Source organism: Conger conger, chromosome 10 (assembly GCF_963514075.1).
Source record: "Conger conger chromosome 10, fConCon1.1, whole genome shotgun sequence".
Classification (NCBI taxonomy): domain Eukaryota; kingdom Metazoa; phylum Chordata; class Actinopteri; order Anguilliformes; family Congridae; genus Conger; species Conger conger.
The window spans coordinates 33,159,472-33,185,278 of record NC_083769.1 but is presented as its reverse complement, the minus strand read 5'-3'; the positions used below and the strand labels follow the sequence as shown (position 1 = coordinate 33,185,278).

General features: G+C 44.6%; 2 protein-coding genes across 4 annotated transcripts in view; both read right to left on the bottom strand.

Annotated features, from left to right (window-relative positions):
* Window positions 1–395: 395 nt before the first annotated feature.
* On the bottom strand, window positions 396–5,361 carry si:dkey-32e6.3 (uncharacterized). The gene is made up of 5 exons (XM_061258429.1): window positions 4,837–5,361; window positions 3,967–4,361; window positions 2,758–2,918; window positions 1,899–2,031; window positions 396–1,668 (listed from the first exon to the last, which is right to left on the bottom strand). Exons 1-5 carry the CDS (start codon window positions 5,117–5,119, stop codon window positions 1,492–1,494), a joined length of 1,149 nt encoding a protein of 382 aa, XP_061114413.1. The 5' UTR covers window positions 5,120–5,361; the 3' UTR covers window positions 396–1,491.
* An 826-nt stretch (window positions 5,362–6,187) lies between these two features.
* usp19 (ubiquitin specific peptidase 19) overlaps window positions 6,188–25,807 on the bottom strand; it is a 34,188-nt gene continuing 14,568 nt past the window's right edge. For 2 of the 3 annotated variants that reach the window (XM_061256640.1, XM_061256642.1), the window contains 16 exons: window positions 25,071–25,297; window positions 23,351–23,543; window positions 22,654–22,787; window positions 21,145–21,303; window positions 20,631–20,741; window positions 19,952–20,062; window positions 19,669–19,770; window positions 18,237–18,377; window positions 17,876–17,994; window positions 17,257–17,726; window positions 16,786–16,896; window positions 16,399–16,615; window positions 15,794–15,946; window positions 15,431–15,597; window positions 14,783–14,958; window positions 6,188–7,541 (listed from right to left, as the gene is read on the bottom strand). In XM_061256640.1, coding sequence (XP_061112624.1) covers window positions 7,401–7,541; window positions 14,783–14,958; window positions 15,431–15,597; window positions 15,794–15,946; window positions 16,399–16,615; window positions 16,786–16,896; window positions 17,257–17,726; window positions 17,876–17,994; window positions 18,237–18,377; window positions 19,669–19,770; window positions 19,952–20,062; window positions 20,631–20,741; window positions 21,145–21,303; window positions 22,654–22,787; window positions 23,351–23,543; window positions 25,071–25,297 — 2,732 coding nt within the window. In that variant the 3' untranslated portion in view covers window positions 6,188–7,400. The remainder of the gene's footprint in view (window positions 7,542–14,782; window positions 14,959–15,430; window positions 15,598–15,793; window positions 15,947–16,398; window positions 16,616–16,785; window positions 16,897–17,256; window positions 17,727–17,875; window positions 17,995–18,236; window positions 18,378–19,668; window positions 19,771–19,951; window positions 20,063–20,630; window positions 20,742–21,144; window positions 21,304–22,653; window positions 22,788–23,350; window positions 23,544–25,070; window positions 25,298–25,807) is intronic. The other variant, XM_061256641.1, reaches the window with a different exon arrangement.

Genomic DNA, 25,807 nt, shown 5'->3' with positions numbered 1-25,807 from the left:
TTCAGTATAGAAAGTACAAGAGTAATTGTCAGTGCTGCTTAACATACTGCCAATTTGTCTTCCCTAATTAACCCAAATTACCCAGAGGGGACCATTTTCTACACGAAGCTAACTCAATAACATTAATCTGTTTTGGTGCCGAACAAACTGAAATTATATGGTGGAAATATTCAGGGTGTACCTTACCTTTACTATAATATTTGTACTTTTTAAATGTATACTGTTGAACTACAAAAGCTCCTTGGTAGTAGTAGTAAATATAGCTTCTCAGGTTCCAAGTACCTTTTACACTGTCCATAGACTACATCGACTTCTGTTTAATCTCTTTTTTGACACAATCTTGCATTGTGCTGTTACAAAAGCATCAATCAAATAAGAGAAGCAGAATACTGGAGAAAGACTGAGGTAGCATTTATTATTCTAATGAGGAAAATGTAAAATGTACTTTATTTACATGTGCTCTCATCCCACCATCCAATGAAGTCCATTCCAAGCATAATAAAAAGCACAACAAATGAAAAATGGGAAACGTACTGGATGGCAATGCATAGGAGAGTCAGAGTTGTGTTTTGGATGTAGGATGGGGCAAGATACCATACCATAGACAACCATAACTTAAGTGGAGGGATTGATAAGTAACAGTAACAAAGTTTGTATTAAAATAAATAAATATAAAATTTTCACAGCCATCTAACAATTATATAATAGCATGGCCATGCTATGGTTATCCAAACTGTAAATTATTCACATGACAACAGACTTCTCTGACAACATTCTGTTGAATGTCTATAAACAGATCAACTTGAAGATGTTGAATCGAACAAGGAAGTTCAAAAGCCAATCATTTATTCTTGTAGAGTGGTAACATAATTCCGATGGAATACTTCCAAAATAAATAAATCCATTAAACAAATATGAGTGTGCATTCAGAAACAGCAGACTCATAACACATAACTTTCCCTTCCATTCACAATTTCCATTAATATGTCAAATGCCCTGAGAATAACTGCCATATGACCATAGCTTGCATAAACCTGTCTGAACCTGTTCTAACCCCTCAAGGTGGAATGAGGTGGAATCACCTCCTAGTGTCAGCCATTAGTGGATTACCTGCAGGGCAGACAATCTGCCAGCCATCATTATAAACTTCATTTCAGCTGGGTAACAGTACAACAACCTTATTATCATACCAAGCTGTACTGACCCGTTTCACTGGAGAAGAAAAGGCCAGCCATACTGTTGCTGAAATTAAACTCTTTTTGCAAGACACTGTCACAGCACTGCTATGGATACAAGGGGTTTCGAATCAGAAATTCTAATGTGAACAAAGAAGCAGTTTCTTTACTTTTAACAAATCATGCTCTGGGAAGTGATTCTTTAATCTAACTGATATGATCAAATGGTGTTAACTCAATCTACCACAACATGGTGGCGTTGTGGAGGTTTGAGCATAAAAACACATTGTTCCCCGTGGCTTTGAAGAGCTGGGCTTCAGTATGCCCCCTGCTGGAGGTTCCTTTCATAGTTCTCCTGGCACATCTGTACACGCTTAGTGAAGTAGTGCAGGTCTGAGATGGCCTTGAGGAGGTCGTTCTGCACCAGACAAATGTCATAGAGCTCTGAGGTGAAGGCTGTGCGCATCTGTGTGCCACCTGGGTCCAGGAACACCTGCAGAACAACACCAGAGCAGAGCAGGGGCATCATGATGGTTCTTTTACTGGCAGCAGCCATTTTAGTCACAGGACTGAGTCAAACAGAGCTGAATAAAGCTACTACACCCATTTTCTATTAGAAGTTCTCTGTTATGGTTCTCACCTCACCTGCCCACAATGTTGTCTGTGCACAAATAATGCAACTTGTTAATCATTCAAATGTGAAATATATTCATCAATATGCACCTTTGGGTGGACAATGGTGTCCTCGTCATCCTGGCGGATGTTGTCATCAAAGAAGATGTGCTGCACCTTGGGGTCGAAGGGGTCAATCCAAAGAGGCTTCCCTCCCAGATTGGAGAAGGTGTTCTGGGCCCACCTGCAGGGCAGGTCACAATTACCCAAAATGCAATGCACACAATGTGGCAAACAAAAAAGCTGATTGTTGAAGAATACACACAGCATCATAACATCAATTCTCATGACTGAAACTGAAAGCCTGCTTTATGGTAATTCCTCCACTTTCAGACCATTTAACATTTTAGATTTTCACTCAGCTTGTGTGTTTTAAGTTTAACAGGTCCTTCAAGAACTTGAAACAAACAAGTGAGCTGCAAGCTTAGTGGTGTGTGTTTTAACCTCTGTATTTTAAGAAGTTAACCTTTAGCAACACTACCAAAGCAGTTCCAGCTCCATAATGCATACGCTCTGCGGTGTTAATGATGTGGTACAACAGAGCAGAAGGCATCAGCAATAACACTTTTTAAGAAAACCAAAATGACCAAAGGGAAATAACAACAAACAACCACCCCAGATGCAGGATTGCAACCATTAACTAAATCAAGAAGACTGAAGTCGCACGATTGCTGATCATCATACTTACACAAACCATTGGTTAAACTAAAAACTCACTGCCAATAAAAAAAGACACCCACAGACCAGCAGGCATGATCATGATTATTATTATTATTATTATTATTAGTTAAGGATCAGTCAGAGATGGTCTGGCCTAATGAGCATGTGTAAAGTCTCCTGTGGTCCCTGCTTCCTTATAGAGGAACAGGATTGTAAAACCAGTTCTGATGGGCCTGTGCCTGCCTCTTACCAGTGAAAATGGTCCTGGAATCCTCCTAGGCCCTGGGAAGAGCTGAAGAACTGGTACAAGCCTCTCTCTCCATCCCGGGAAGACAGGCGTTCACCTCCGCGGGTCAGGACTGTCGCCTTCTTACTGCAGCGGATCTGCCCGGGGGTCTCATTCACACTCAGCTACAATTCAAACCAGACCAATGACCATCATCTCATGAACATGGCTGACACATACCAAAGCTCCTTAAGTGGAGAGGCATTTCCACAACAGAGAAAGAGAAGTACAGCCACAGTGTTGTTATTACACACTTTACACTTCAGAACTTACATGGCCTTGTGTAATTATGGGCAATCACAAAGTAGACCATCACAAAGTGTATTAAAAAAACCTTAACTGGGAATCAATTCCCAAGAGACATGATGCACTTGGTTTCATTTCTTGGTTTGCACACTATGCACTTGGTTTCACTGACTTCAACTTCTTTTGGAAAGGGCGGCCTGTGGTTAAGGTACATGACTGGGACCCGCAAGGTCGAGGGTTCAATCCCCGGTATAGCCACAATAAGATCCGCACAGCCATTGCGCCCTTGAGCAAGGCCCTTAACCCTGCATTGCTCCAGGGGAGGATTGTTTCCTGCCTAGCCTAAAGAGCATCTGCCAATTGCCATTAATGTAATGTAATGAAAGGCTTTCCCTAAATCCCCCCAAAAAAAGCTTCACCAACAAAATGTTTCATTTGGTTAGTAGACAACAGATGTTCCAAATAAGTAATCTTCACTGCAGTCCCACATGTTGTGTCAGTACATTGCAGTACTTCACAGCTCCTCTGGTAGAAGAAAAATAATAATAATTTGGATCCAGTAAGCTAACAAGTTTTGGTGCACAAGTTATTTAGTGGCCAATGTCCCCACGACAATGTTTCCCAGGGATAAACCGCCACATTTCTCACTGTCACCAACTCTAAAGAAAAGCAGTCTGACAGGACAATAAGACATTTAAGTCCAAATCAGCGCTGGTAATGAAGGGGTAGAGAGATGAGCTTTCACACATAACAAAAACAATAATCAAGCAGACACCTCTTTGTCAGAACGAGCTAAACCAAACATCTCATCCGATTCAGTGATTCTAGAATGTGACTTGACTGAGAGGGTGGCAAATGAGGGCCACTGTGAGTGGGACAGGCTGGAGACCGATGTCTTATGGTGGTTTCAGTGTACTGGTGACTGACCTTGAGTGCGGGGAGGTTGGGAAACAGTGGGTGGGAACCCTGGGTGAGGACGTAATTCATGGTGCCCAGCACGTGGGGCAAATCTGTCCCAAAGGTGCGGAAAACGATGGCAAATTCTGTTCCCTGCTCCACCAGGTCCTGCAGCAACTGGAAGAAGGAGGGCAGGATCCAGTGGTACAGCTGTCCATCCTCGCCCCTCACTGACAGCAGCTGGTCCTCCTCCTGCCCTGCAGGCCATCGCAACAGTGCCAGGTGTTCCTCAAGCACTCCCTTGAATTTGTGCCCAGGTGGGGAGCGTGTGAAGCCTGCCACTCTTCCATATTTGGAGTAATAACTCACAGCACCCTCACATGGTGGCTGCAGAGAGGGTGAGTCACTCATCCACTCCCATTTCCCTGTGGCACATAGAATGAGAAGGGCGATTGCTGATCATATAAAACAAGCCACCCAAATGCTGCTTTGGTATGCAGTGAAAATTAGTACTGGTGTGGTAGGAATTTTTACCTTTTACATGCTAAGAGTAAATGTAAGAATGATAAACCAACAATACGACACTGGTGATAAGAGAATAAAATAATTAAGAAAATACATTTTCGGTCCTTTGTATAATGTCAAACCCTTGTCTATAGGAAGGCAGCAGTACTTCAGGAGAGATAATACGACCACTGCTTCAGTCATATAAATTCAGTATTTCTGAATGTACTCAATGTTTCACATCTGCTGTGTAAAGGCTCTCAAGCAACGGAGCACAGATACAATTACTGAATGAGAATAAAGTACCCAATGAGGATTTTTTTTTTGGACTCTTCAGAATACCACACATTTCAGATGCGTAGTCATTACTTAACGTATAGCCACATATACATTTACCTTTGGCCACTCGTCCCCAAGTTACACAAGGAAGAAAAGACTCTAAAACCGCAATGGTTCCTTGCTTGGTCACAGCATCAGACACCAAGATAGTGCTGTTGAGGTCAACGTGAATAATAAGTTTTCGCTGCCGCTGGAGATAAACCCCTGCTGGGATAGACAGCGGCAGATCTCCATCCTGATGACTAAGAAAATCAGACTGACGTCCATTTCGGCAGTCTTCTGGGTCTTCAGAATTCTCAATACGATGTGCGTTGTCACTTCCTTTCTCGCTGCATGACATGGCTAATGTTAGCTGGCTAGTTAACTTACCTAAACTAAATCGGATGTTTGGAGGGCAATTTCAAATAATTTAACGCTAACTTACTTAAAAGTTAATGTAAAAGTGTACCTCGCTAGGTAACGAATGTATAGTAGGGACAGATTAGCTAAATATTCGTAAAGAGCCTAGACATGATATAGACAGTATCGAACGAATGTAATGTTCATACCGGTATCTCGACATGACACAAATCGTATGGTATATTTACTTCCTTATTTTCAATGACAGAACGTCAGCACCATAGATATTAAAGGGAGGCACAGACTGTTGAAATAACCATAGAGTACTGTGGCAACAGCAATGAAACTCGTCAGTTTTTCACAGCGCCACCAAGAGGATAATTAGAGATCGTCAGCTAAACCTGGATTATTTTGAGTTACTGAAAAAACGTCGACATATGTTCTAAAATACTGCATCATAAAACTGCTCTTAAACATATAATGACCAAGGACAATTTGACAATTATTGATTTGAACATCTACACCTACATCTTTTCACAGCCCAACAGTTAGCTTGCTGGCTACATTTCATTAAATGGGGTATCTTACAGATCTCAGTTGAAACTTAATTGTCATTTGGCAATATCCATCCATCCATCCATTATCTGAACCCGCTTATCCTGAACAGGGTCACAGGGGGGCTGGAGCCTATCCCAGCATACATTGGGCGAAAGGCAGGAATACACCCTGGACAGGTCGCCAGTCCATCGCAGGGCACACACACCATTCACTCACACACTCATACCTACGGGCAATTTAGACTCTCCGATCAGCCTAACCTGCATGTCTTTGGACTGTGGGAGGAAACCGGAGTACCCGGAGGAAACCCACGCAAACACGGGGAGAACATGCAAACTCCCATTTGGCAATATGATTCAGGCAATTTAGATCCCCCCCTCCATGTTACAGTATAATGTCATGTAAATATTATTCAGGTCAGAGATCAGAAGAAAATGTTATGCAGATAAATTCAGCAAGATATGGAATATGCACAATAGTAATTTAAATATAAAAATATAATAAACGATGCTAAATGTATCAATTGTCCTTTATAGTTCAGAAATGTCAGCCAAATTAACATTGTGCATTATACAGTATTGGATATTCATAATGTTCTATGTTAGAAACAAACCAGGGGGGGAAAAAAACAGTCCTTCATATGAAGTTACTCCTGTAATCATTTAATATGTAATGCTATAAAAACGTGAACTTAGTATTTTAGTTTCTCAAAAAAAGTTTTATTTATATTAACCATTTATACTTTATTCACAGCAGCATTCTTAGAATCATAACCCCCACCCCACACTCCACTTCATATATGCAGTCCAATACAAAAAAAATTAAATGGGGCGGGGCAGAGGGGGAAAGTGGGTAACAAAAATAAGACAATCCACTCAGAACTGAAAAACACAGGATTCAAACTAAAGAGAGGAAAACAACATTCCGTTCTAGGGCTACTGTGTCAACATGCACATTTCAGTGTGTATCAAGCAAAATAGTTTTGTTTCCGTCACAGAACACATCCACAGGGGTTGATCCAATAACTTACCAGGTTAATATTTCCTCTTGAAAGGAAAACGTACAAGAGCAAAATGAAAAGGCCACCTAGGTGCTAGGTAGCAGGAATCTGAACACAGAGGGCAAGGGACAGTGGGGATTGAAAGTAATTTCAGCCTTTTTTTACTGCTTAAAAAATGTGGTCTGCCAACAACCACGGTAGTATGAGGTTCGCTACATAAACATCTCAGCTTGCAAAATCCCACAGGCTGCCATTAACCCACCACATCAGTCTACTCAAAAAAGCACAGAAAATGCACCACCACCACCCTTCTCCAACAATGAATCTGAGTTTAAATGGTATGTTTAAGGGAAACCTACTTGAGTGTTGTATGGGCTTGGCAGGGGTGGGGTCAGATGAAGATTTGACTGAAATGAACTTGCAGATGAAATGTTGTTCACTGCTTACAGCTGTAAGGACTACTGGACAGCGACAACTGGGTCAAGGGGAGTGAGCAATGGCTTTTTTGAGTGTGTGTTCATGTGCAAGTGTTTGTGTATGAATGGTCGCTTTAAGCATGAGCATTAATGCCACCCAACCACCTGACAGCGGGACAAACGCGTTTCCTTCAACACACTTCATTAATTAGTAAGCACTGAAGTGTCTTTAGCTGAAGAAAACATCTCCAAGGTACAATGTTGTTGACTGGCCACCATGGCAGATGTCCAGTCTTGGGCAGCCCATTTTAATCCACTTCCTCCATGTTGCTGTAGGACGGGGTGGCACAGTCACCAGAATGCGCAAACAAATCGGACGTCACTTCTGGGGTCAGCTGTGGGGGCCCTTCCGGATCCAGGTCTGCTCCAAACAGCGTCTGGCTAGAGGCCTGCAAAATAAACCAACATTATAAGGTATTAAGATCGCTTACAACAGTATCTACCATCACAGGAACTAGGACAGAGCTAAAAGCTAGCCTTTTTCAGGACATCATTACATGACAGTCATGCAGCTAGAAGGTAGCAGCAGTTTTCAACGGCCCTTTTCAAAAGCCCTTATTGCCATACTTTCATCTCTAAATTGAAAAATACAGATGGGAATTGTATAAAATAAAACAAAACACATGGTACAATTGTCATTTTATTATTAGAAACACAGTACACATAACTGTATATTGCAGCAGCATTCAGACTTTGTGGAAGTACCTGTACAAATTATTGCTGGATTGATCAACATTTCCCAATCTCATAGTCCACTAAATTACATTTCCATTTAAAATGCAAATCAGGGTTTAAAATGATACAAATGTAGATATTTTAATACATATATACATACATATATCATTACATCTGTTAAATTACATGGACACATTTCCCCAACATTAAGGATTGTAACTATATTCGATGGTAACATTAGTGCAGGCATATTCTTGATATATATACTTTTTTCTTTTCAAAAGAATAATAGATTATCTATTGAATAATAGATTACATTTTATAGCATAATTACCTTCAGTTTGCATATAAATGAGTAGTGGACAGAACACAGTGAGGATGCCCGGCAGCATACATATTAGCATAAGAATGACATAAAGCCAGCTTGCCAATCAATCATATACAAGAGGACACCACTACTAGAGCAGTCAAAATCTTACTGTATCATTCTTGGTCGGTTAAGCAAATAACAAAAAACAAATAAAATAAAATAAAAATAAGGCTCTGGAGCTGGAAAATTACAATGCAAAAAAAAAAACCCCCAAAAAACAGAAGCATCCCTGAGATTTATTACAATATTCAAGCTGCACTGCTGACAATGACCCTTTCATTTCAACAAAGATGGATAAAGAACTACAGTATGCTCCATAATGTTTTTGGACAGACATTTTTTCTTGATTTGGCTCTGTACTTAATTTTAGATTTGTAATCGAATTATATAAGGCTGAGAAACAAAAATGTATCAGATACATGAGCGAAAGCTGAGACTTAAATCGACTGCCTGGAACAGTCTGGCTCAGTAACCACAATGCGCCTGGAAGGCCAAGGAAGACCGGTACAGTTGATGACCAAAGAATTCTCACAATAGTGAAGAGGAAAAAAAAACCCAAACACCTGTCAGTGACTACTGTTTGCAGAAGGCTTCACACAAAAAAATATGGTTGCTACACTGCAAGATGCAACCATGGGATGGCCAGGTTATAATAAGTATCTAAAAGAGCCTGCAGAGTTCTGGAAAAAGGTATTATGGACATATCTTCACCTCATCTGTCCACAAGACCTGGCCCACACATTATGGAGTGTATACTGTACATAAACTTGGTGTATACTCTGCCAAATTCCTTTAAAAATTCCCTTTATCTTGTTCTCAAGCAACATGCTTGCATGTCTTTAGATTTTAAGAGACCTAGTGTGACGGATAGGACCTTATAGATCAGCAATGGTCAAATAGTGCATATGGGAAAATCTTGCCACTGTATATCACAGACAGCTGTGATTTGAGTTGGTTTTTACATTTCGCATTTGCACCATGCAAAATAAAAGACGGGGTATTTCAGCAACTAAACAATCGTCTAAACAATTAATGCAAATCTATCACAGAAAGCACTCTGTCTGGAAAGATTACAGAAATAATTACACAGCTCATTTTGGCAAAATTTCCAAATGATTCAAAATACTATCCATAATAGAGTTAAAGTAGTATTGTGTGCAATATTTTAAAGAAAGCAGAAAAGAAGATGCGTTTGTCAATACTGTGCTCAGTACAGAGATTCAAAAAGAGTAATAACAGCAGGCCTGGAAAGGTCAAGGTTAATTAAGACATGTCAGTTAAGAGACAATATTGGGATTACATGCATAAATACACCAAGATCCACCTTCAGTTTCAAATGAAAAACATTGCTTGCTGCTATAAATGCAATAAACATTAACTAAAGGTACAATAAAATAAATACTTCACCTGAAATGTACACATTGCTGTGTCCCTGCTTATGCATCATGACTGGACAGATCATTTCCTGCATTAATAAACCTGGAACAGCTAAACAATCTTATCTCCTGCAATTTCCACGCAAAACGTTAATCACTGATACAGGTAAAGCAATGCCCAGGCAACAGTATTAATTCATATACTGGATTCAGCACATCAATATTTTAAATATACATTTAGCTGCCTTCATGTTTTTTTGTTTCGTTTACAAATGTATCAATGCTTTGTTATTTATGTGCTATGCTTATTTATTGCTAGGACACGGATAGAATCCCTAAAACACGACTGTATAAAATATATGGTTGTAGGCAACTGACAGCAACATGACCAAGGACATCTGATGAGCACACGGTTGTTACAGTAATTACTATATAGCAGTAAGGCACGGAATGAGGAGATGCATCTCACAAGGCCATTATAATGACGGACAGAGAAAGAGTATTTGACAGACATCAGTTCCAAACTATTCTTAACTTCGCTGGAGAAAATGTTCCCTAACAAACTGGTTCTTCCTACAGCTATGAAAACTGAACACTTGCATTGCTATGCTACCCAGTTAGGTGGGAAGCAGCAAACTGGATTACGTCACATCCATTAGGAGTCATATTTATACGAATGCGAAGCAGACTCAAGGCCAAACTGCCAATGATTTTTCCATTCCAGTGAATTCTTATCCAATTCTTATCCACTTGATTGCAATGCATGTAACATAAACTGCTATGATTCCAAAACAACGAGGGGCCAGTACCCCTATGTGCAACATCCATCCAATGAGAAGTCCATGTTGGAGGAGATGCAAATTAAATATTGTGACCAACCCAGTAAATCTATATTCACTAAAAACCCAACTGCAAGCTTCACAGTGAGGCCTTGATGGTGAATTGGTTGTCACGGTCTGGTCTTTAAAGTCCATCTCATACACATTATCCTTTACCCTTTTCTTGTCAAAGACTTAAATGCTTTCAGCTGTAAACGCATTTACTCAATTTCTCAATGCTGACATAAATGGGGAACTTGAGTTTAGCGTCTTGCGACTTGTCAGAATGACAGGTTTGCTGAGTAGTGCAGGGTGTACATTGGTTCATGGAGTGTGGCGACACAAAATCTATGGCAATAAGTTTATTCTCTTCAGTACAACGGGCAGATGTCTTGTGATTAATTCTGAAGCCACAATTATGCTGTCCCATTGGAAGCATGTCCTCACAAAACAATGAGACTTCTTCCCGTATCGACCATTTCGGTGAGATTTTGTCAATAAAAGCGCTCTCCTCCCCTTTCCTCCTCCTCTCTGTGGAATTAGATTCTGGTGCGTTTAAAATGCTCTGCTCATGTTTTAAATCCCTGTTCACCCTCCACCCTGAGAGACTAAGGGAAACCGATTACTGAGGCCTGGCCCTCCTTCAGCATGTGATGCATCGCACATAAAGTAGTGTACGAGGAATACATACACCAATTATGCCCATAAATAATGAACAGTTAAATATCATTGACTGGAAAACTCGATGTTCTGCGGTGGCAAACTCAAGCCCCCTTTCGACATGCAGGGAAAGTCCAGAAGAACAGCATGTGAGACGTATCGAGTTACTGAGAGAGATGTGCTAAGTGGGGCCGGGCCGGGAGCAGGCCCCTCTAGGCCCAGCTGCTGCGAGACAGCAGAGGATAGAGCAGATTGAGAACCAGCGCCAGCAGAGCCCCCAGGGTGCCCAGGATGAAATATCTGACGTAGTCGTCGTCGGAGTAATCGGAGATGCGCTCCTGCCGCGGCTGCGGCCAGCGTGGCTCCCCGCGCCTCCTCCGGAGCCCGCCGCGCGGCAGGCCTGCCTCTTCCCCCCTCTCATCCTCCTCTTCCTCCAGTTCCTGCCATATTAGAGAGGCCTGCGATTGGCGGAAACCTATGTCAGCTTCTGGGAAAGTGCGTTATAACAGCGGAGCGGCCCCTCCAGCACCGCCCCGCAGCCAGCTCTGCGGCACATACTGGTCGGTGCCTTGCATGGCAGCCAATCACCGTCGGGTGTGTGAGTGTGAGAGTGTGTGTGAATGGGTGAATGAGGAGCATCAATTGTACAGCGCTTTGGATAAAGGCGCTGTATTAATGCCAACCATTTACCATTTACATACTGAACACACTCACAGACCCCGGGCCTCTCACTCAGTATGGATGGGCAGAGGAAATGGCACACATGAGCATTTTCACTGAAATGCTGAAGAGGTGTGGAAGCACAGAGACCCACGAGCTGCCGTCATAATGGACTCAGCACGCCAGCGCTTCAGCTCTTTTTATTCACGGCAGGAACAGGCCAGGGGACGCCCGCCTGACCCGAGGTTTTACATTTAAATCACACACCGACGAAATGATGGGAAGAGATCCCACTGTGAAGGCAGACAGATGCAGCTGTGTGTGCATATGTGTGTGTGTGTGCGCGTGTGTGTGCAGCATTTCCTTTGGACAAACCCTATAGAGAAGCCACGGACCACTGGGGGCGGTTGAATCGATGTAGAGAAAAGAAAAAAACCTGACTGCGCCTGGACGATTTCCCCACTTTCCATTTTAATCGGTTTTCCATTGAGAAACAAAGATTTAGCTAACAAAACAGGCCAGGTAGAACACAATGCTCTTCACAGTCATTTGGCAGATTTTGCGTAGCTGTGGCTGTGTAAAGAATACGGCACCTGGAGGTGCAGAGGTCACATGACTGCAAAGAAAATTTCACAGATATTCACTCCAAATCAAGTTGGCAGCAATGACGTCTAATGGCAACAGGTAATGCGCAATATGAATCTAATGAGTGTGGCAAATAAGACTTAATTCAGTAGATACAGGAAAGACCGTAGTTACTATTACATCATTGTCATTCATCAACAATGATGCAAATAATGCAGGCGTTATGAAATGACAGCTTTTCCTGTATGCGTTGTTGAATGTACCACAATTGTTACTGCCAACTTGATCTGAATCTGAGAACAGACATCTTCATACATCTCAGAGTTCTCCCAAAACCAGCAAAAAGCCACAGAAGACAAATGTAGTCAATATATAATTGAAGGGAAAACTTTTCTTTTCTAGCATACCTACGCAACAACAACAGAAGGAATTGCAGGCTTCAACAATAGCGTTCACCGGAGTCTGCTTGCCTGGGGCAAGTAACGATTTAGGGCACATTCACATTTTCAGTCTGTACAAATCTCCATTTGGCACCGCTAAGCTAGTACAGAAGCACAGTTGTGTTTGGGAACAATAAAAGGTTATATAGCGGGCATCATAGCGATTACGGAGACCATGCTTTCAGTGAAAGAAGGAAATTCACATGTCTAAACTCAGTGTTGAGAGTATGTGATGTGCTAAGGAAGCCAGTTGTTTTACCTTCCTAGACTACTCTGAGCATACAGAGCACTCAAAGCATCCTTCCAGCACTTTCCATGTACAACAGCCGTGGGCTATAAGGACACACACAGGCTACATTCGTTCTGGCATTACCTCAGTTTCTCTCATTTCTGAGGACGCCGCTGTTTCTTTGCCAACAGCTGTCAGACCTGTGCTGTTTTTATGCCATCTCATGGCAAATCTTTCAGAAAGCCGACCAGAACATCTGTTTCTTTAACTTACAAAAGGACTTACAACTACAAAATTAGAGCTTATATTAATCCAAGTCACTCCAATAACTCAGACAACCCCCAGTCCCAAACAGTTCCCATTACTAAGGATCCACTTTTTATTGCTTCTTGTAGATTCAGTTGTGAACAGTTTTTTAAATATCTGATGGGACTTGATAAAAGACTTGAAAAAAACAAAAACAATAGGTGAGCCAAATGTGACTTTTTGTTCCGTTTTTGTATGCTCCATGTCACCAGAAAACTTTGCCACAGTTATTGAATGAATTTAACTTGGGCAGGTAAGTTTTTGGCCAACCTGCCTGGGCAAGTGTGGAAAAAGCTTAACACTGACGTCCATTTTGCATTCGGACAGCTGGAGTAGCATTTCAGTATGTATGAATAAATCATGCAGCTCTGTAAACACACACATGCACACCATGGCTCTTTGGGCTCCACACATCCTATCCGTGGTCATGTCCTTACAAATAATTACTGTGAAATAGTATACACTCTTACTCTAAACAATCTACTGCACTGCTTTGCACGGCCTGAGCTCCAGAATATAACCGTACCATAAAGATAAAGCCAGTGTGATCAAATGGGGACACACATTCTGAACCTGTTCTGTTCACAGTGCGATGTTATTCCCCAGTAGGTACAGGGTACAAGAGAATTACAGGTTTTCAAGATATCACAAAAATGTACCCACCCCTCCCTTGCCAAGCTCCACAAAGCCTGTCTGCTCCAAGTGCTACAGGCATTTCAACCAGTGCAAGATCATGCTATTACTCTTCTGAAACCATGGCTAACACAACCTCTCTCAGGAACTCACTTTGACAACTGAGACAGCACTATGGTTTCTATAAATTAACAATACTGATCCCGTCTCCCCCCCCGCTTCACTCACATTCGATCAAGTCTGAGAGTAAACCTGGCCCCTAAATTTACCCATCATAAAACGCTTTCCAAAATACAATATTAAGACTACCAGGAATCAAAACCATGAGCATTCAACAAATGTATAAATAAAAACATTTGTTGTTAGCGGTGAATCAGCTAAACTGGCCGAATGGGTTATAGCACAAGGCCATACTGAACCAACAGTCTGTTACAAATGCGGCCCACTTTGTTTACTGCGTGAGGTGTCAGGACAACAGTGTGCTGTTGATTGCTTTAACCTGGATCAGTTTAACCTTCTGTCACAGAGTGGCTATTGACAAGATTAACCTCCTGAGACCCAGGAAAAGAACAAGTTTAAGTATTTTCATTTTTTTGACATAATACAAATGTCTTGTATCTTGTGTTAATAAAAACATGTCGCAGTGAAAATATGTTTACAAATATAGCCATTTTATTTCATTTTAATTGAATGTCCATGATGTTAAGATAAATACTACATAGAGCTCAGGGCAGCCAGAATGTAATGTCATAGGAGGAGTCTCAGGAGGTTAAGGCTGATGAAGCTGATCCTGAATCAGAGCTGGGAGGCGCTACGTGTCCGAGGCGTAGCCCGCTGCGTCAGCGAGGATGTCAAACAGCGGCGTGTGGCGCCCTCACCTGGCTGGCGGTGGCTCCTGCAGCGGCAGGGGACTCGGCCCCCAGGGGCCCTAAGAGGCGCGCGGGCCGCTCCACGGGAGAGTTGCGTCTGCGGTAGAACAGCACGTAGGCGTAGCGAGTGACCACCTGGCTCTCCTCCACTGTGGTCACGGTGCTGTCATCAAACAGACGCCAGCCTGAGGGGGTAAAGGCGTCATTAATTCAGTTACGCAGCAGGCCAGCAGCACACCCACACACTATCCGCTGAAAGCGCATTACCGCTCACCACTCACACACACACACACACGCCAACAGGTCTCACGCACATTCACAAAGCACAGCGTGGCTCTCCGTGACCCCGTGACCCGCCATCTTACAGGAGAGGTAGTGATAAAAACACTGGGAGTAGCGCAGGGAGTAGCGGTGTAGCACCCGGCTGGGTCCGTATACCAATAAATCCTGTGACCTGCGGGGGCGTTTGAGCCCACGGATTAGTACCTGGCAGCACTGAAAATTACAGGCTGATCTCTCAGCACTGTTTCTGGGCACACTATAAGCCCATTTGTATTCCGCTGATGAAATTATGATTTTGAGCCATTAGCAGAAGCCTCAGCCAGCACTCACACGCTGTGCATGGAGGAAGAGAAATAATGTCCTGCAGACACTCACCCACGTCGCTGCGCTGGCTGTTCTTGTCGCTGGGCAGACGGGCGTAAGCGGTGTAATGCCCCCCGATCATGCCCCCGTAGTGATTAATCACGGCGTACAGGTCGTAGATGGGGGGCTGCTGAACGTCGTCCTTCTGACCGATGCAGAACTTGCTAAGGTCCAGGTTCCTGGGAGCAAAAAATAAAAACTAAAATGAATCAAGATGTACAAGAACGATGATGTATGCAGGAGGACGAATGGTCTCGGGCATGATGGGATAGTTATTTGAATGACAAGTCAAACGTAGGGCACAAGGCATGTGGGAAGCGGGCTGGGCTACACTGCACTGGGGTGGATGAGGTGGAGCGGCAGACCGGGCCGCACCTGACGGGGAAGTCCACCATGTCGTTGATCTTGTCCCTCCAGATGAAGCTGCGGAAGGAGAAGCGCTTGAGCTGGATGATCAGGACGTTGGGAAGACGCCACAGCATCAGCTGCTTGGAGGCCTCCCTGTGCTGCTGGCACTTAGGACAGTACCTGCGTGAGAGAGGGAGAGGTGCTTCAACTCATGTGATCTTCAGCATAGCCATGAAAACACAACAAGTGAACATCATACAAAGTACAATCAAGTGAAAATCACATTAAATTACAGTTTTTTTTATCCGGCGCTTTTATCCAAAGCAACATGCAGTTGATTAGACTCAGCAAGTGCCAACCCCCCCAGTAGAAACATGGGGTTATGGGCCTCAAGGGTCCAACAGCTGTATTGATATTATTATGGCTACACTGGGGCTAGAAAGCACCAGCCTTCCAGGTTGCAGTCAAGCACCATAGCCACTTGACTACAGCCCGTTATAAAAGTATTTAGGACAGAAATTCCCCAAGCATGTGCATGTGTCTGTGTACGTGTATCATTGCGTGCAGTGTGTGTGTGTGTGTGTGTGTGTGTGCGTGTATACATGTATCTGTACACATCGAGCAGCTCGTACCAGGCCTCCTCCGGGGCCAGCACCTCAGGCTTGGTGAAGAGGTTGAGGCACTGCTCCAGGGTGAAGTGTCCGGCCCTGGCCGTCTCGCTGGCTGAGCCTGGGTCCTCCACAAACTCCAGCTCCTTGGACCGGACCAGCACATACTCCTTTAGCCTCTCATTGTTCTTCCACACCAGCTCCAGGGTGGCATCCTCCGGGACATCCAGAACAGCCTCGCCTGCAGAGAGAACATGCACAGAGAGCCAACGCCATCAGACCGTGCTTTATCCTTCACTTTCCAACACAGACTACGGAGACCATCCCTTTCCTAACATATACAGAGATCATCTACTTCAGCTTTGTCGGCCAATGTCACCATTGTTGGTACACACCAAAGACCGGTCTCACCTTTGTCCTCCAGTTTCTGTTCTTTGTTGGCCGAGTCGAGGAGAGAGATGTAGAACTGGGAGGCGGGCCCAGCAACAGCCTCAGAAGGTTGCTGGTAGCCAGTTACTGCAGCTAGACAGACAGACAGACAGAAGTGTGACGATAGGCCCCTGTACCCAGTACAGTACAACTGTCCTTACCGAGGGCAATGCTCAATCTCCAAATGGACCTCCTACTGAATTTAGTCTATTCCATCCAAGTAATAAACCCAAAAATGACTTACAGCCCATTCAGTCACACTATGACCTTACTGGCATTTTCTAGCTGCCAAGAGTGCCAGCGTAGGTGGCAAAAGAAATACGATTTTGCTATGGAGAACTCACTTTTACCAAGTAAAAGTTCTGTTTTACAGTAAGGAGTCTGGAGAGGGCTCACAGTTTAATCTAAGCCCATAAAGCAGGAAGCCGTTACTGGAGAGAAGAGTGACGGTACCTTCGGGCTTCACAGCCTTCTCGTAGGACGTCTCCTTTTCCCCCTGAGGATCGTGGGAGTCTGAGGCAGGTTCTGAGAAGCCTGAGTCGGCGGTGTGGGTGGAGAGAAGGTCCTGATCCGCAGCGGAATGGCCCGAGGCTTGTCCCTCAGGGGCCGGGCTGCCGTCCTCCTTCTTACAGTCCCCGTCGCCCCCGACCGGGGCCTCCCCCTCCACCCCAGCGCTGTCCGGCTCTGGCATCATGGGGAGCGGGTCGGCCCGGCACTGGCTGGCCTCTGGGGACACTCTCCCAGACTGGAAGGGGGGCTGGAAAACGTTGACCGAGTACCTGGAGTAGCCCTCCAGCAGCTGGGTGAGCCGGGCATAGGTGAGGCGTGACTCTGGAACGCTGACCAGAAACGGAAGGCCAACGTTCTCCAAGTTCGGTCGGCACAGACTTTTGTGGACGGGCCAGTGATTCTTCTGGCATGTTCTGTAGGAGAAAATAAATCCAATGCTGCAAACTTTGCATTTTAAACATAAAACATTATTATGAAGGATGAAACAGGCATGTTAAAGGCTCCTGTGGCCCTTAGGTGAACGTGTGGGCGGTAGGCCCCAGCGGCCGGGCGGCTCACTCACTGGTTGCAGTAGCCCACGCGGTAGCAGCGCGTGCAGCGCTTCAGCTTCTCCTCCTCGGACTGCGGCGGCTTCTGGCAGGCGGCGCACTTCGCTATGGCGATGCTGGGGACCTGGGGCCGCTGGAAATCAAACAGACACACAGGATACTGAGCCTTTCCACAAAGCCTCTCCATACAGCTCCCAGAGACCAAGGCCTTAGAGTACAAACACACTGCTTTCAGCAACAGGAAACGGCTCCTTAGCTTGAGATTACTCATTTCAAAACAAGGTTTTACAAACCATTATGGAGAGACACTCCCTCCAATTTACATTCTGATTTTGGGACAGATGACCGGGCAGAGTCCACTGCTCTGCAGCATACCTGCTGAACCTGTAGGACCACCACCCTCTCTTTGGCCAGCTCCTTAGAGAGCACTTCGAAACAGAAGAGCGTGTCCGAGGGTGAGATCGTATCCAGAGAATGGGACGGCAGGAAGATCCGGTGGAAACGGCATTTGACGACCTGCAGCGCAGAATGGCAGGGGTGACTTTCTTCAGACTAACCCTCGATTTCAGATGACATGCATACTCAAACCTCCGCACTAACGTATTTATGTATATTTGGTTAACCCTGTTCAAATGTTATCTCAGGTCTCCAGGTTGTTTATGCAGCTGAATCTCATTTAATACATTTAAACCTAAGCATGTTGCCACTTTCTTAGCAGTTGACAGTGTTTTTAAACTACAGGGTACAACAGCTAACAGGCAAACGCGGCGGATGGCAACTTATAAATATCCACAATTTTTCTATGCATCATCTTGCTCAGTTGAGACCAAGGTGTTTATTTGGAGTTTCTCAGGTATACAGATAGTGTACCACCAAATTATAGCTCTGTACAGCACACCAGAGCAACTGTGCAATGACTACCAGTCTGTTTTTCTCTGTAATTATTCCTGATGCAATGTGGCAAGAGGAAAAAGCTGCACGCTACTGTAGCTATTGGTAATAATGCCCTTCTGGAATTTATACGATTTGGGAGTACATCACTTGAAAACGTTACTCTCCCCAGTCGTTAGAAGGGCTTTTACAATACTGGAACAAGAGGGAACAAGAAACAAACACATACTCAATTCCTTTCACAGAACAACTCCCTTTGTAATTTTATGCCACAAAATGGAGGAAAAATCTCCCTGTACTTAAAGCAGAAATGGCTGTGGTTGCCGTTTCAGTAATGTTTTCCATTTAGTTGCTAGCAGCATAAGGTAGACATCTTTGACGCATCTTGAGAATAATCAACTGAAATATGTGCTCATAGGTTTATTGAATAAAAACATCGCACTGAAAGAGTATAAGTGGTAGTCTCGCTGACATGAGCACATCTGCTATATGCACCGGAACCCATCAGATTATGAGACCACAGAAAGCAAGGAAGATGAACCATCAACAGACTAGCAACTCATTTTTACAAGATACTGCAGGGGGGCATTTACTTTACTGTGGGGGTAGGAGAAGAAATTCACAGTTCTCAATTGGCCCACTTTCAGACAGCAGAATTTGTCCTGCGCATAGTGATGCCTGGCATAAGATTTTATACTCTTTCTGTTCGGAAAAAAGTCTTCAGAATGTTATGGGTCAGCATGCAAATAATATTATTTGTCTATTTTTTTCAATAAACCATTCCAACACACATAACATCCTTATGCAATGTCTTTAAAAGGGGCAGTGGGTGGAGGGAATGGGCTGTTTGTAGGTTTGTGCTTAGTGTAACCAGCCTCTATGAAGACCGAGTAGAATACAGAGGGACCACTCTTACCTCAGCAAGCCGCAGGTTCTCAGTTTTGATCCGCACACTTCTGGAAATGGACTCCAGGACTTCTGCTGTGCTCGAGTTGTCCTTACTGACACTCACCAGAAACTAAACATGCACAAACACAGGGGAGTAAAGAGTCATTAAAACTGCCAGCGTTAGTCACCTGGCTCATGAGTATGCATAATTCATTCAGTGACTGCAATTACATGAAAACAAGCCAAGTAACCAAAATACACAATAACCAAAAGGCAGGATACTAGGGTGTTAGACATGGCTGGTTCTGTACCTTGATTGGTTTCTTATGAGGCTCCTTTGCAAAGTAAAAGACAGTCAGGATCTTCTGCTTCTGAGGTAAGGGGACCGGCAGGTACAGGAAGGGGTCAAAGGTTATAGACACCTGAAACAAGGACAAAGTAAACAAAATGTCACACACAGCCAAAAAGGGCATCAGACTGTACCAATGAAAATGCTGAACAGTAATCAAATTATATTTCTCTTCTATAAATTAGCAGGATAAGAACAGAGTCCAATCATCGGCATGACACTACACCACAGTTAGCATGCAGCAGTTTTCTGAAAATAACAGGAGGGAATGAGCCTGGACCTGAGTCCTTTTATACGCCAGAGAGACGCTGGGTGTCGAATTCCAGTATATTCTTTACCCTGCAGTAATACAGTTGAAATACTGACAGCCTCACACCTACTCCCACCAGTATGGCCTCATAGGCCTTGTTTGTGATTAAAAGAATTGAGCAATAGAAGCGTGCATAAATGATTCAGATCATGTAATGTCATTAAGCCATGGTCAACAGTGTGACAGAAATGCAATGAGTGGACTGAAACCGCCGGCCAATTCTCCTAATCAAGGACTTTTTACATGCAGCCTCATGTCCTCAGCTGTTACGGTCACTGCAAAGACGAGGGGTCTGTCCAGTCAGAAATGGCTGAATGGGGAACAGACTGACCTTAGAGCAGATGGGGCAGACCAGCTTTGATTTGTACTGGCCCTGGAACAGGTCCACGATGAAGGAGTCATTCCGCATCTTGTGCCTCTGCCAGGCCTCCTCTGCCACCACCTGTAAAGCAGGCGGGGGAGAACACCCCCTCCTCCATCACACGCTGTTCACTCCACATATTCACTTACGTTCACCACAGCCGCTCATGTGAAGGTACAACAGGAGATGATCATAAACATTCAGCCATTCAGCATATTCATCAAATCTAATGCCGCTACTTGATAGTGGATCAGTGAGAACAAGAGCCACGGCTACACAACAAATATGGGCAAACCGACTGCAGTCATGCATTTATTTATTATTCTAAAAGTGAACTTTTGCCTCCGTTTTGTTATAGACTGCAGACCTGCGGCTGTAAACCCTTTTGACAGTGATTCATCCTTTCCCTGTTGTTGATGAAGCACACTCTTTGGGTTTTCTCTCAACACTGCATAAGTTCTGAACTGCCAGAATGCCCACCCACCTCGTCCAGCCGGCCATCCGAGTCCACGGTCTCCGTGTAGGGCTTGTTCTGGATGCGGTTCAGGTCCTCATGGAGCCCGTCCAGCAGGAATGCCATGAATTCCTGGGCGTCGTGCTGGGCATACCCCGTGAACTGGCTGGCCTTGCTGGCCACGATAGCCTAGAGGGGAATGAGGATCGAGTGCTTTCTGAATCTTTATAATGGAATCAACTGCCCGAAAAAATCTGTTTCAATGTGTTTACTTCAGGAACTCTCTAAGATCCGCCATCTTGTTTACAGTGGCTGGAGTCAAAACTCAACAAAAAAAAGTCAACAAAAGTTTAATCATTTATAACATTAGTGCATAATGACCTTTTCCAAGAGATAAACAGTTTTAACTTTTCTATTCTAATGCACCAGCCTACAGTTCCTCTTTACTAAGTAAGCTCCATGCATTTCCAACAGAGAAAATAAATACCACTAAAATTTTCATAGCTCAAAGCAAACATTCTTCACAAATTCCAGAGTAATGATCCAAGCCACAGCTGGACGTGCGCAGTTTCGTTAATGAACACCCAGCAAAATTCTGAATTAACATTCACATTTAAATAAACCAAGAGGTTTCAGCTCTTAAGTGATTGCACAGCAACGGCTCAGAACTAATTCATCTTGGGTGCCACTTCATGCAAAGCAAACTCAATGTTTTCACATATTTACAGAGCAAGCCCTGACTGGCTGAAGTTGCAGGATTATTGAATCAAGCGATTAACCTCAACAGCAAATGAACAGGATTAATTCACTAGCAGAAGACCAATTAATTTTTTCCCAAGGCATACATCTGTAAAATCATTTAGTTTGAGCCTACAGATGCAGGCAAAACAAAACAATTATAATTATTTTTACTTTTTCCAAGTTATGAAAAGGTGAGTCAAAATAAAAATATGTATAGATGAGATGTAGTGAAATTCAGTGCTCATCATTGCCAAAGGGAGTAAGAAGCGTGTTAGTGTAGTCTGTCAGCAGAGCAGCCTTCAGCCGTCAGCTGCTTGTTTGACAGCTGCAGAAATGCAGATACAGCGTGGAGCTAAAAACAGCAACACTAATTCTGTAGTCTAATGAGAGACTGCATACATCACCTAAAGCATTACTGTTGAATTAGGTTAACACATGAGCCAGGAACCACACTGCCCCTTCAGCTACTGCTAAGGACACCTTGTCCGACGACAGTACAGTTTCATGCAGCTTGCCACATCTCTCTTGCAGTTACTGAGGAAAACCAGTCTCTGAATCTTGATCTACAAGCTGGTGCTGGATCCAGGTGTGAGGAACAACCATTCAGTTTGTCTGTAATAAATACTACATATTCTGCATACAACTATGAACACAATTTCAGTGAACAGCAGGTTACCCATATAGTGTATAATCAGTGTAACTGACCAGAGCAGAAAGCATGCCCACAGACTGACTGCCTGGTTTACGGCTGTAGGAGGATGCGCGTTAGCTGCTGAGAGGAAGCGCAGTTCTGTATACCTTGAGCTTGGAGGGCTGGAAGGCGTGGTGCGTTCCCTTCCACAGAGCCCGGAGCAGCACCGCGAAGCCTATGGCCAGCCTCCCACCCGTACCCAGCGGGTTACTACAGTTTATCTCCGTCTCGAACCCACGATCTGCGCAAAACACACAAATACAAACACATTATGCACATTCAGGTTACAGCTTTCCTTCCGACAAACAGGCTGCATGGTGCGACAGGCCCAAACAAATATGGGAAATAAGATAAGGGTTTGAAAAGCTGTGTATTACACACCAGTGTGTAGTGTGAAATTAATTACATGGCAAAAAAGAAATGTGTATATATATATATATATATATATATTCTTATATCTTTTTTTTTTTTTTTTTCTTCATATTAAGCTATTAAGCTATATTAAGTTATTCATGGGGTGACATAGTAATTTGTCTGGCAGTTGCAGAGTTGCCAGTTCGATCTCGCCCTGGGTGTGTCGTAGTGTTCCTGAGCAAGACACCAAGCGCCAATTGCTCATGACGAGCTGGTTGGTGCCTTGCGTGTGTGTGTGTGTGTGTGCGCGTGTGTGTGTGCGCGAATGAGGAGCATCAATTGCACAGCGCTTTGGATAAAGGCGCTATATAAATGCAGACATTTACCATTCATACTCAATGCACCATCAGTAAGAGACTCTGATAAGAGGGAAGGAGAACAGAGCCTCACCATGAAAGTAGTCACGCAGCTCACGCGTGTTTGACAGCGACTGGATGACACTGTTCATGAAGCAGGTGTTGCCCAGGTTGACCAGGCCTGTGAAGCCTGGCAAGCAGACCTTCTTCTCCTCCTCTTCCTCAGCGCGCTCGCTCCCAGCGGGAGGTGCGTGGGTCATCGGAGGCACCATACACGTGGGCTTGGGCTAAAGGGAGGGAGGGGAGAGAGCAGATATTAAAGCTACAGCATGCAGCCTTTTACAATCACACAGCGCTAAATGACCATGATAAATCTGCAGCTAACAGAGAATGCGATTCAGCAGGACTAAGTTCAGCAGCTCAGAGCGTGTTTACGCCCTCTGTACCACCCAGCCGGATCATCCTTTTTAAATGACATAACTGCAGGTTATTAATTTAAAGGGCATTCCTGAAGCCTCTGAAATCCAGCTGGCACTAATGTTCAGTGGTACGATCACAATAAACGCAAGTGCACAGCGCTCCCATAGTCACCAGGCTCCCCTGTGCCTGAGCCTAACAACAGCGGTCTGTCAACAGCAAACCTCATTTTCTGCTTCAGGTCCTGAATAATGTTGGGTTGCAATCCAATTAGCGGAAGCTCAAAATGATAATGAAGGGAAAAGACTTGTGCACAAACCTTTTAAGCAGAAATGTTCCTCTCATTTTCTATGCTCATATGAATGCAGAAACTGGCCCATCGTGAACTGAAATAGCTGCCACGGTCTATGTCTACATTGTAAGTCTATACTTAAATCAATCATTTATGTAACATTGCCAAATTTGCCAGGGTAATATTTCCAGGACAGCAAACATTTTACCTTCTCACTACCTTTTGTCTGTTCATACCTTACACCTTATTACACTCTCTCCACCAGGAACAGCATGAGGTATTACCAAATAATATGGTGTGCTCAGTAATACATCAGTCGCATTTAGACTTTCATTAGACTGCTGATAAAATTTGCATCTATTGCCACTAGGGTGAAACCTTGCATAGTACCCCTTTTGGGACAATGAATCTTGGTTTTGCCAATTATCTCAGCTTGGATAGTACTGCCAGAGAGTAAATGCATATGGATGAGGACCTCAAGTAACTACTTCAATTCATAGTTCCTAGCGTCAGCCATCTTGTGTTACTTTGTTTACAGTTCAGTTTGACACACTGATATCAAGGACAAAGTCAGAGTCATTGATTTGAAGACTTGATTCATTCCATTTTCCACAAGCTAATGAGAGCTGGAAATGAATGCAACTCAAGCGCAGTCCTCGTGTGGAGGTTGTTTGCCTAACGATGTTTACAGCTCCTTCCGGAGTGTGCTTCCTACTCCCTTCACCCCCCAGCCTCACCCCCACACCTCAGCCCCCAGCCTCACCCCCACACCTCAGCCCCCAGCCTCACCCCGACACCTCACCCCCACACCTCAGCCCCCAGCCTCACCCCCACACCTCAGCCCCCAGCCTCACCCCGACACCTCAGCCCCCAGCCTCACCCCCACACCTCAGCCCCCAGCCTCACCCCACACCTCAGCCCCCAGCCTCACCCCCACACCTCAGCCCCCAGCCTCAGCCCCACACCTCACCCCCACACCTCAGCCCCCAGCCTCAGCCCCCACACCTCAGCCCGCCTCCAGCCCCCAGCTTCACCCACACACCTAAGCCCCCAGCCCCACACCTCAGCCCCCAGCCCCACACCCCAGCCCCCCTCCAGCTCTCACCGCAGCAGCGACAAGTGGCTCCTGCTTGAGGGGGACGTGTTCGGTGACGGTGCGGGCCGCCACCGTGTCCAGGCCGCTGGTGTCCTCGGTCCGGGGGGCCTTCTCCTTCTGCTCCCCCACCCGCGGCTCCTCCTTGGCAGGGAGCGTGTGCTGGCTGCTCCCCGGCTGAGTCTTGTCGAGAGAGGCAGGTCCTGAAGGCACAGCAACCTTGGCGCCACCCACTGCACCTTAAACAGAGGAGCGTAGCGCTTGTGGTTAGGAGCTAAAGGCCAGGCAGGACTGGTAACCATGCAAAAAAATAATATTCTTGACGGTACACAACATGGTTTAACACGTTGCAATTTTTAACATGATGCGTATTTGCTCCATCAATGTTCAGACGATGATTGGTAAAAGGGCTGCATGTGCATTTTCAGGCAGCATTTACTACAGTTCACTTGCATTTATGCCCTCTCATCCATTGATTGGATGCACACCAAGCTACACACACTGGACAGGCATGGCAGTTTCTGACCCATCTTGCAGCCTATAATCTGCTGCGCTGTGCGCAGGGGCGGCCTGTAGCGTAGTGGTTAAGGTAAATGACTGGGACACGCAAGGACGGTGGTTCTAATCCCGGTGTAGCCACAATAAGATCCGCACAGCCGTTGGGCCCCTGAGCAAGGCCCTTAACCCTGCATTGCTCCAGGGGAGCATTGTCTCCTGCTTAGTCTAATCAACTGTACGTCGCTCTGGAT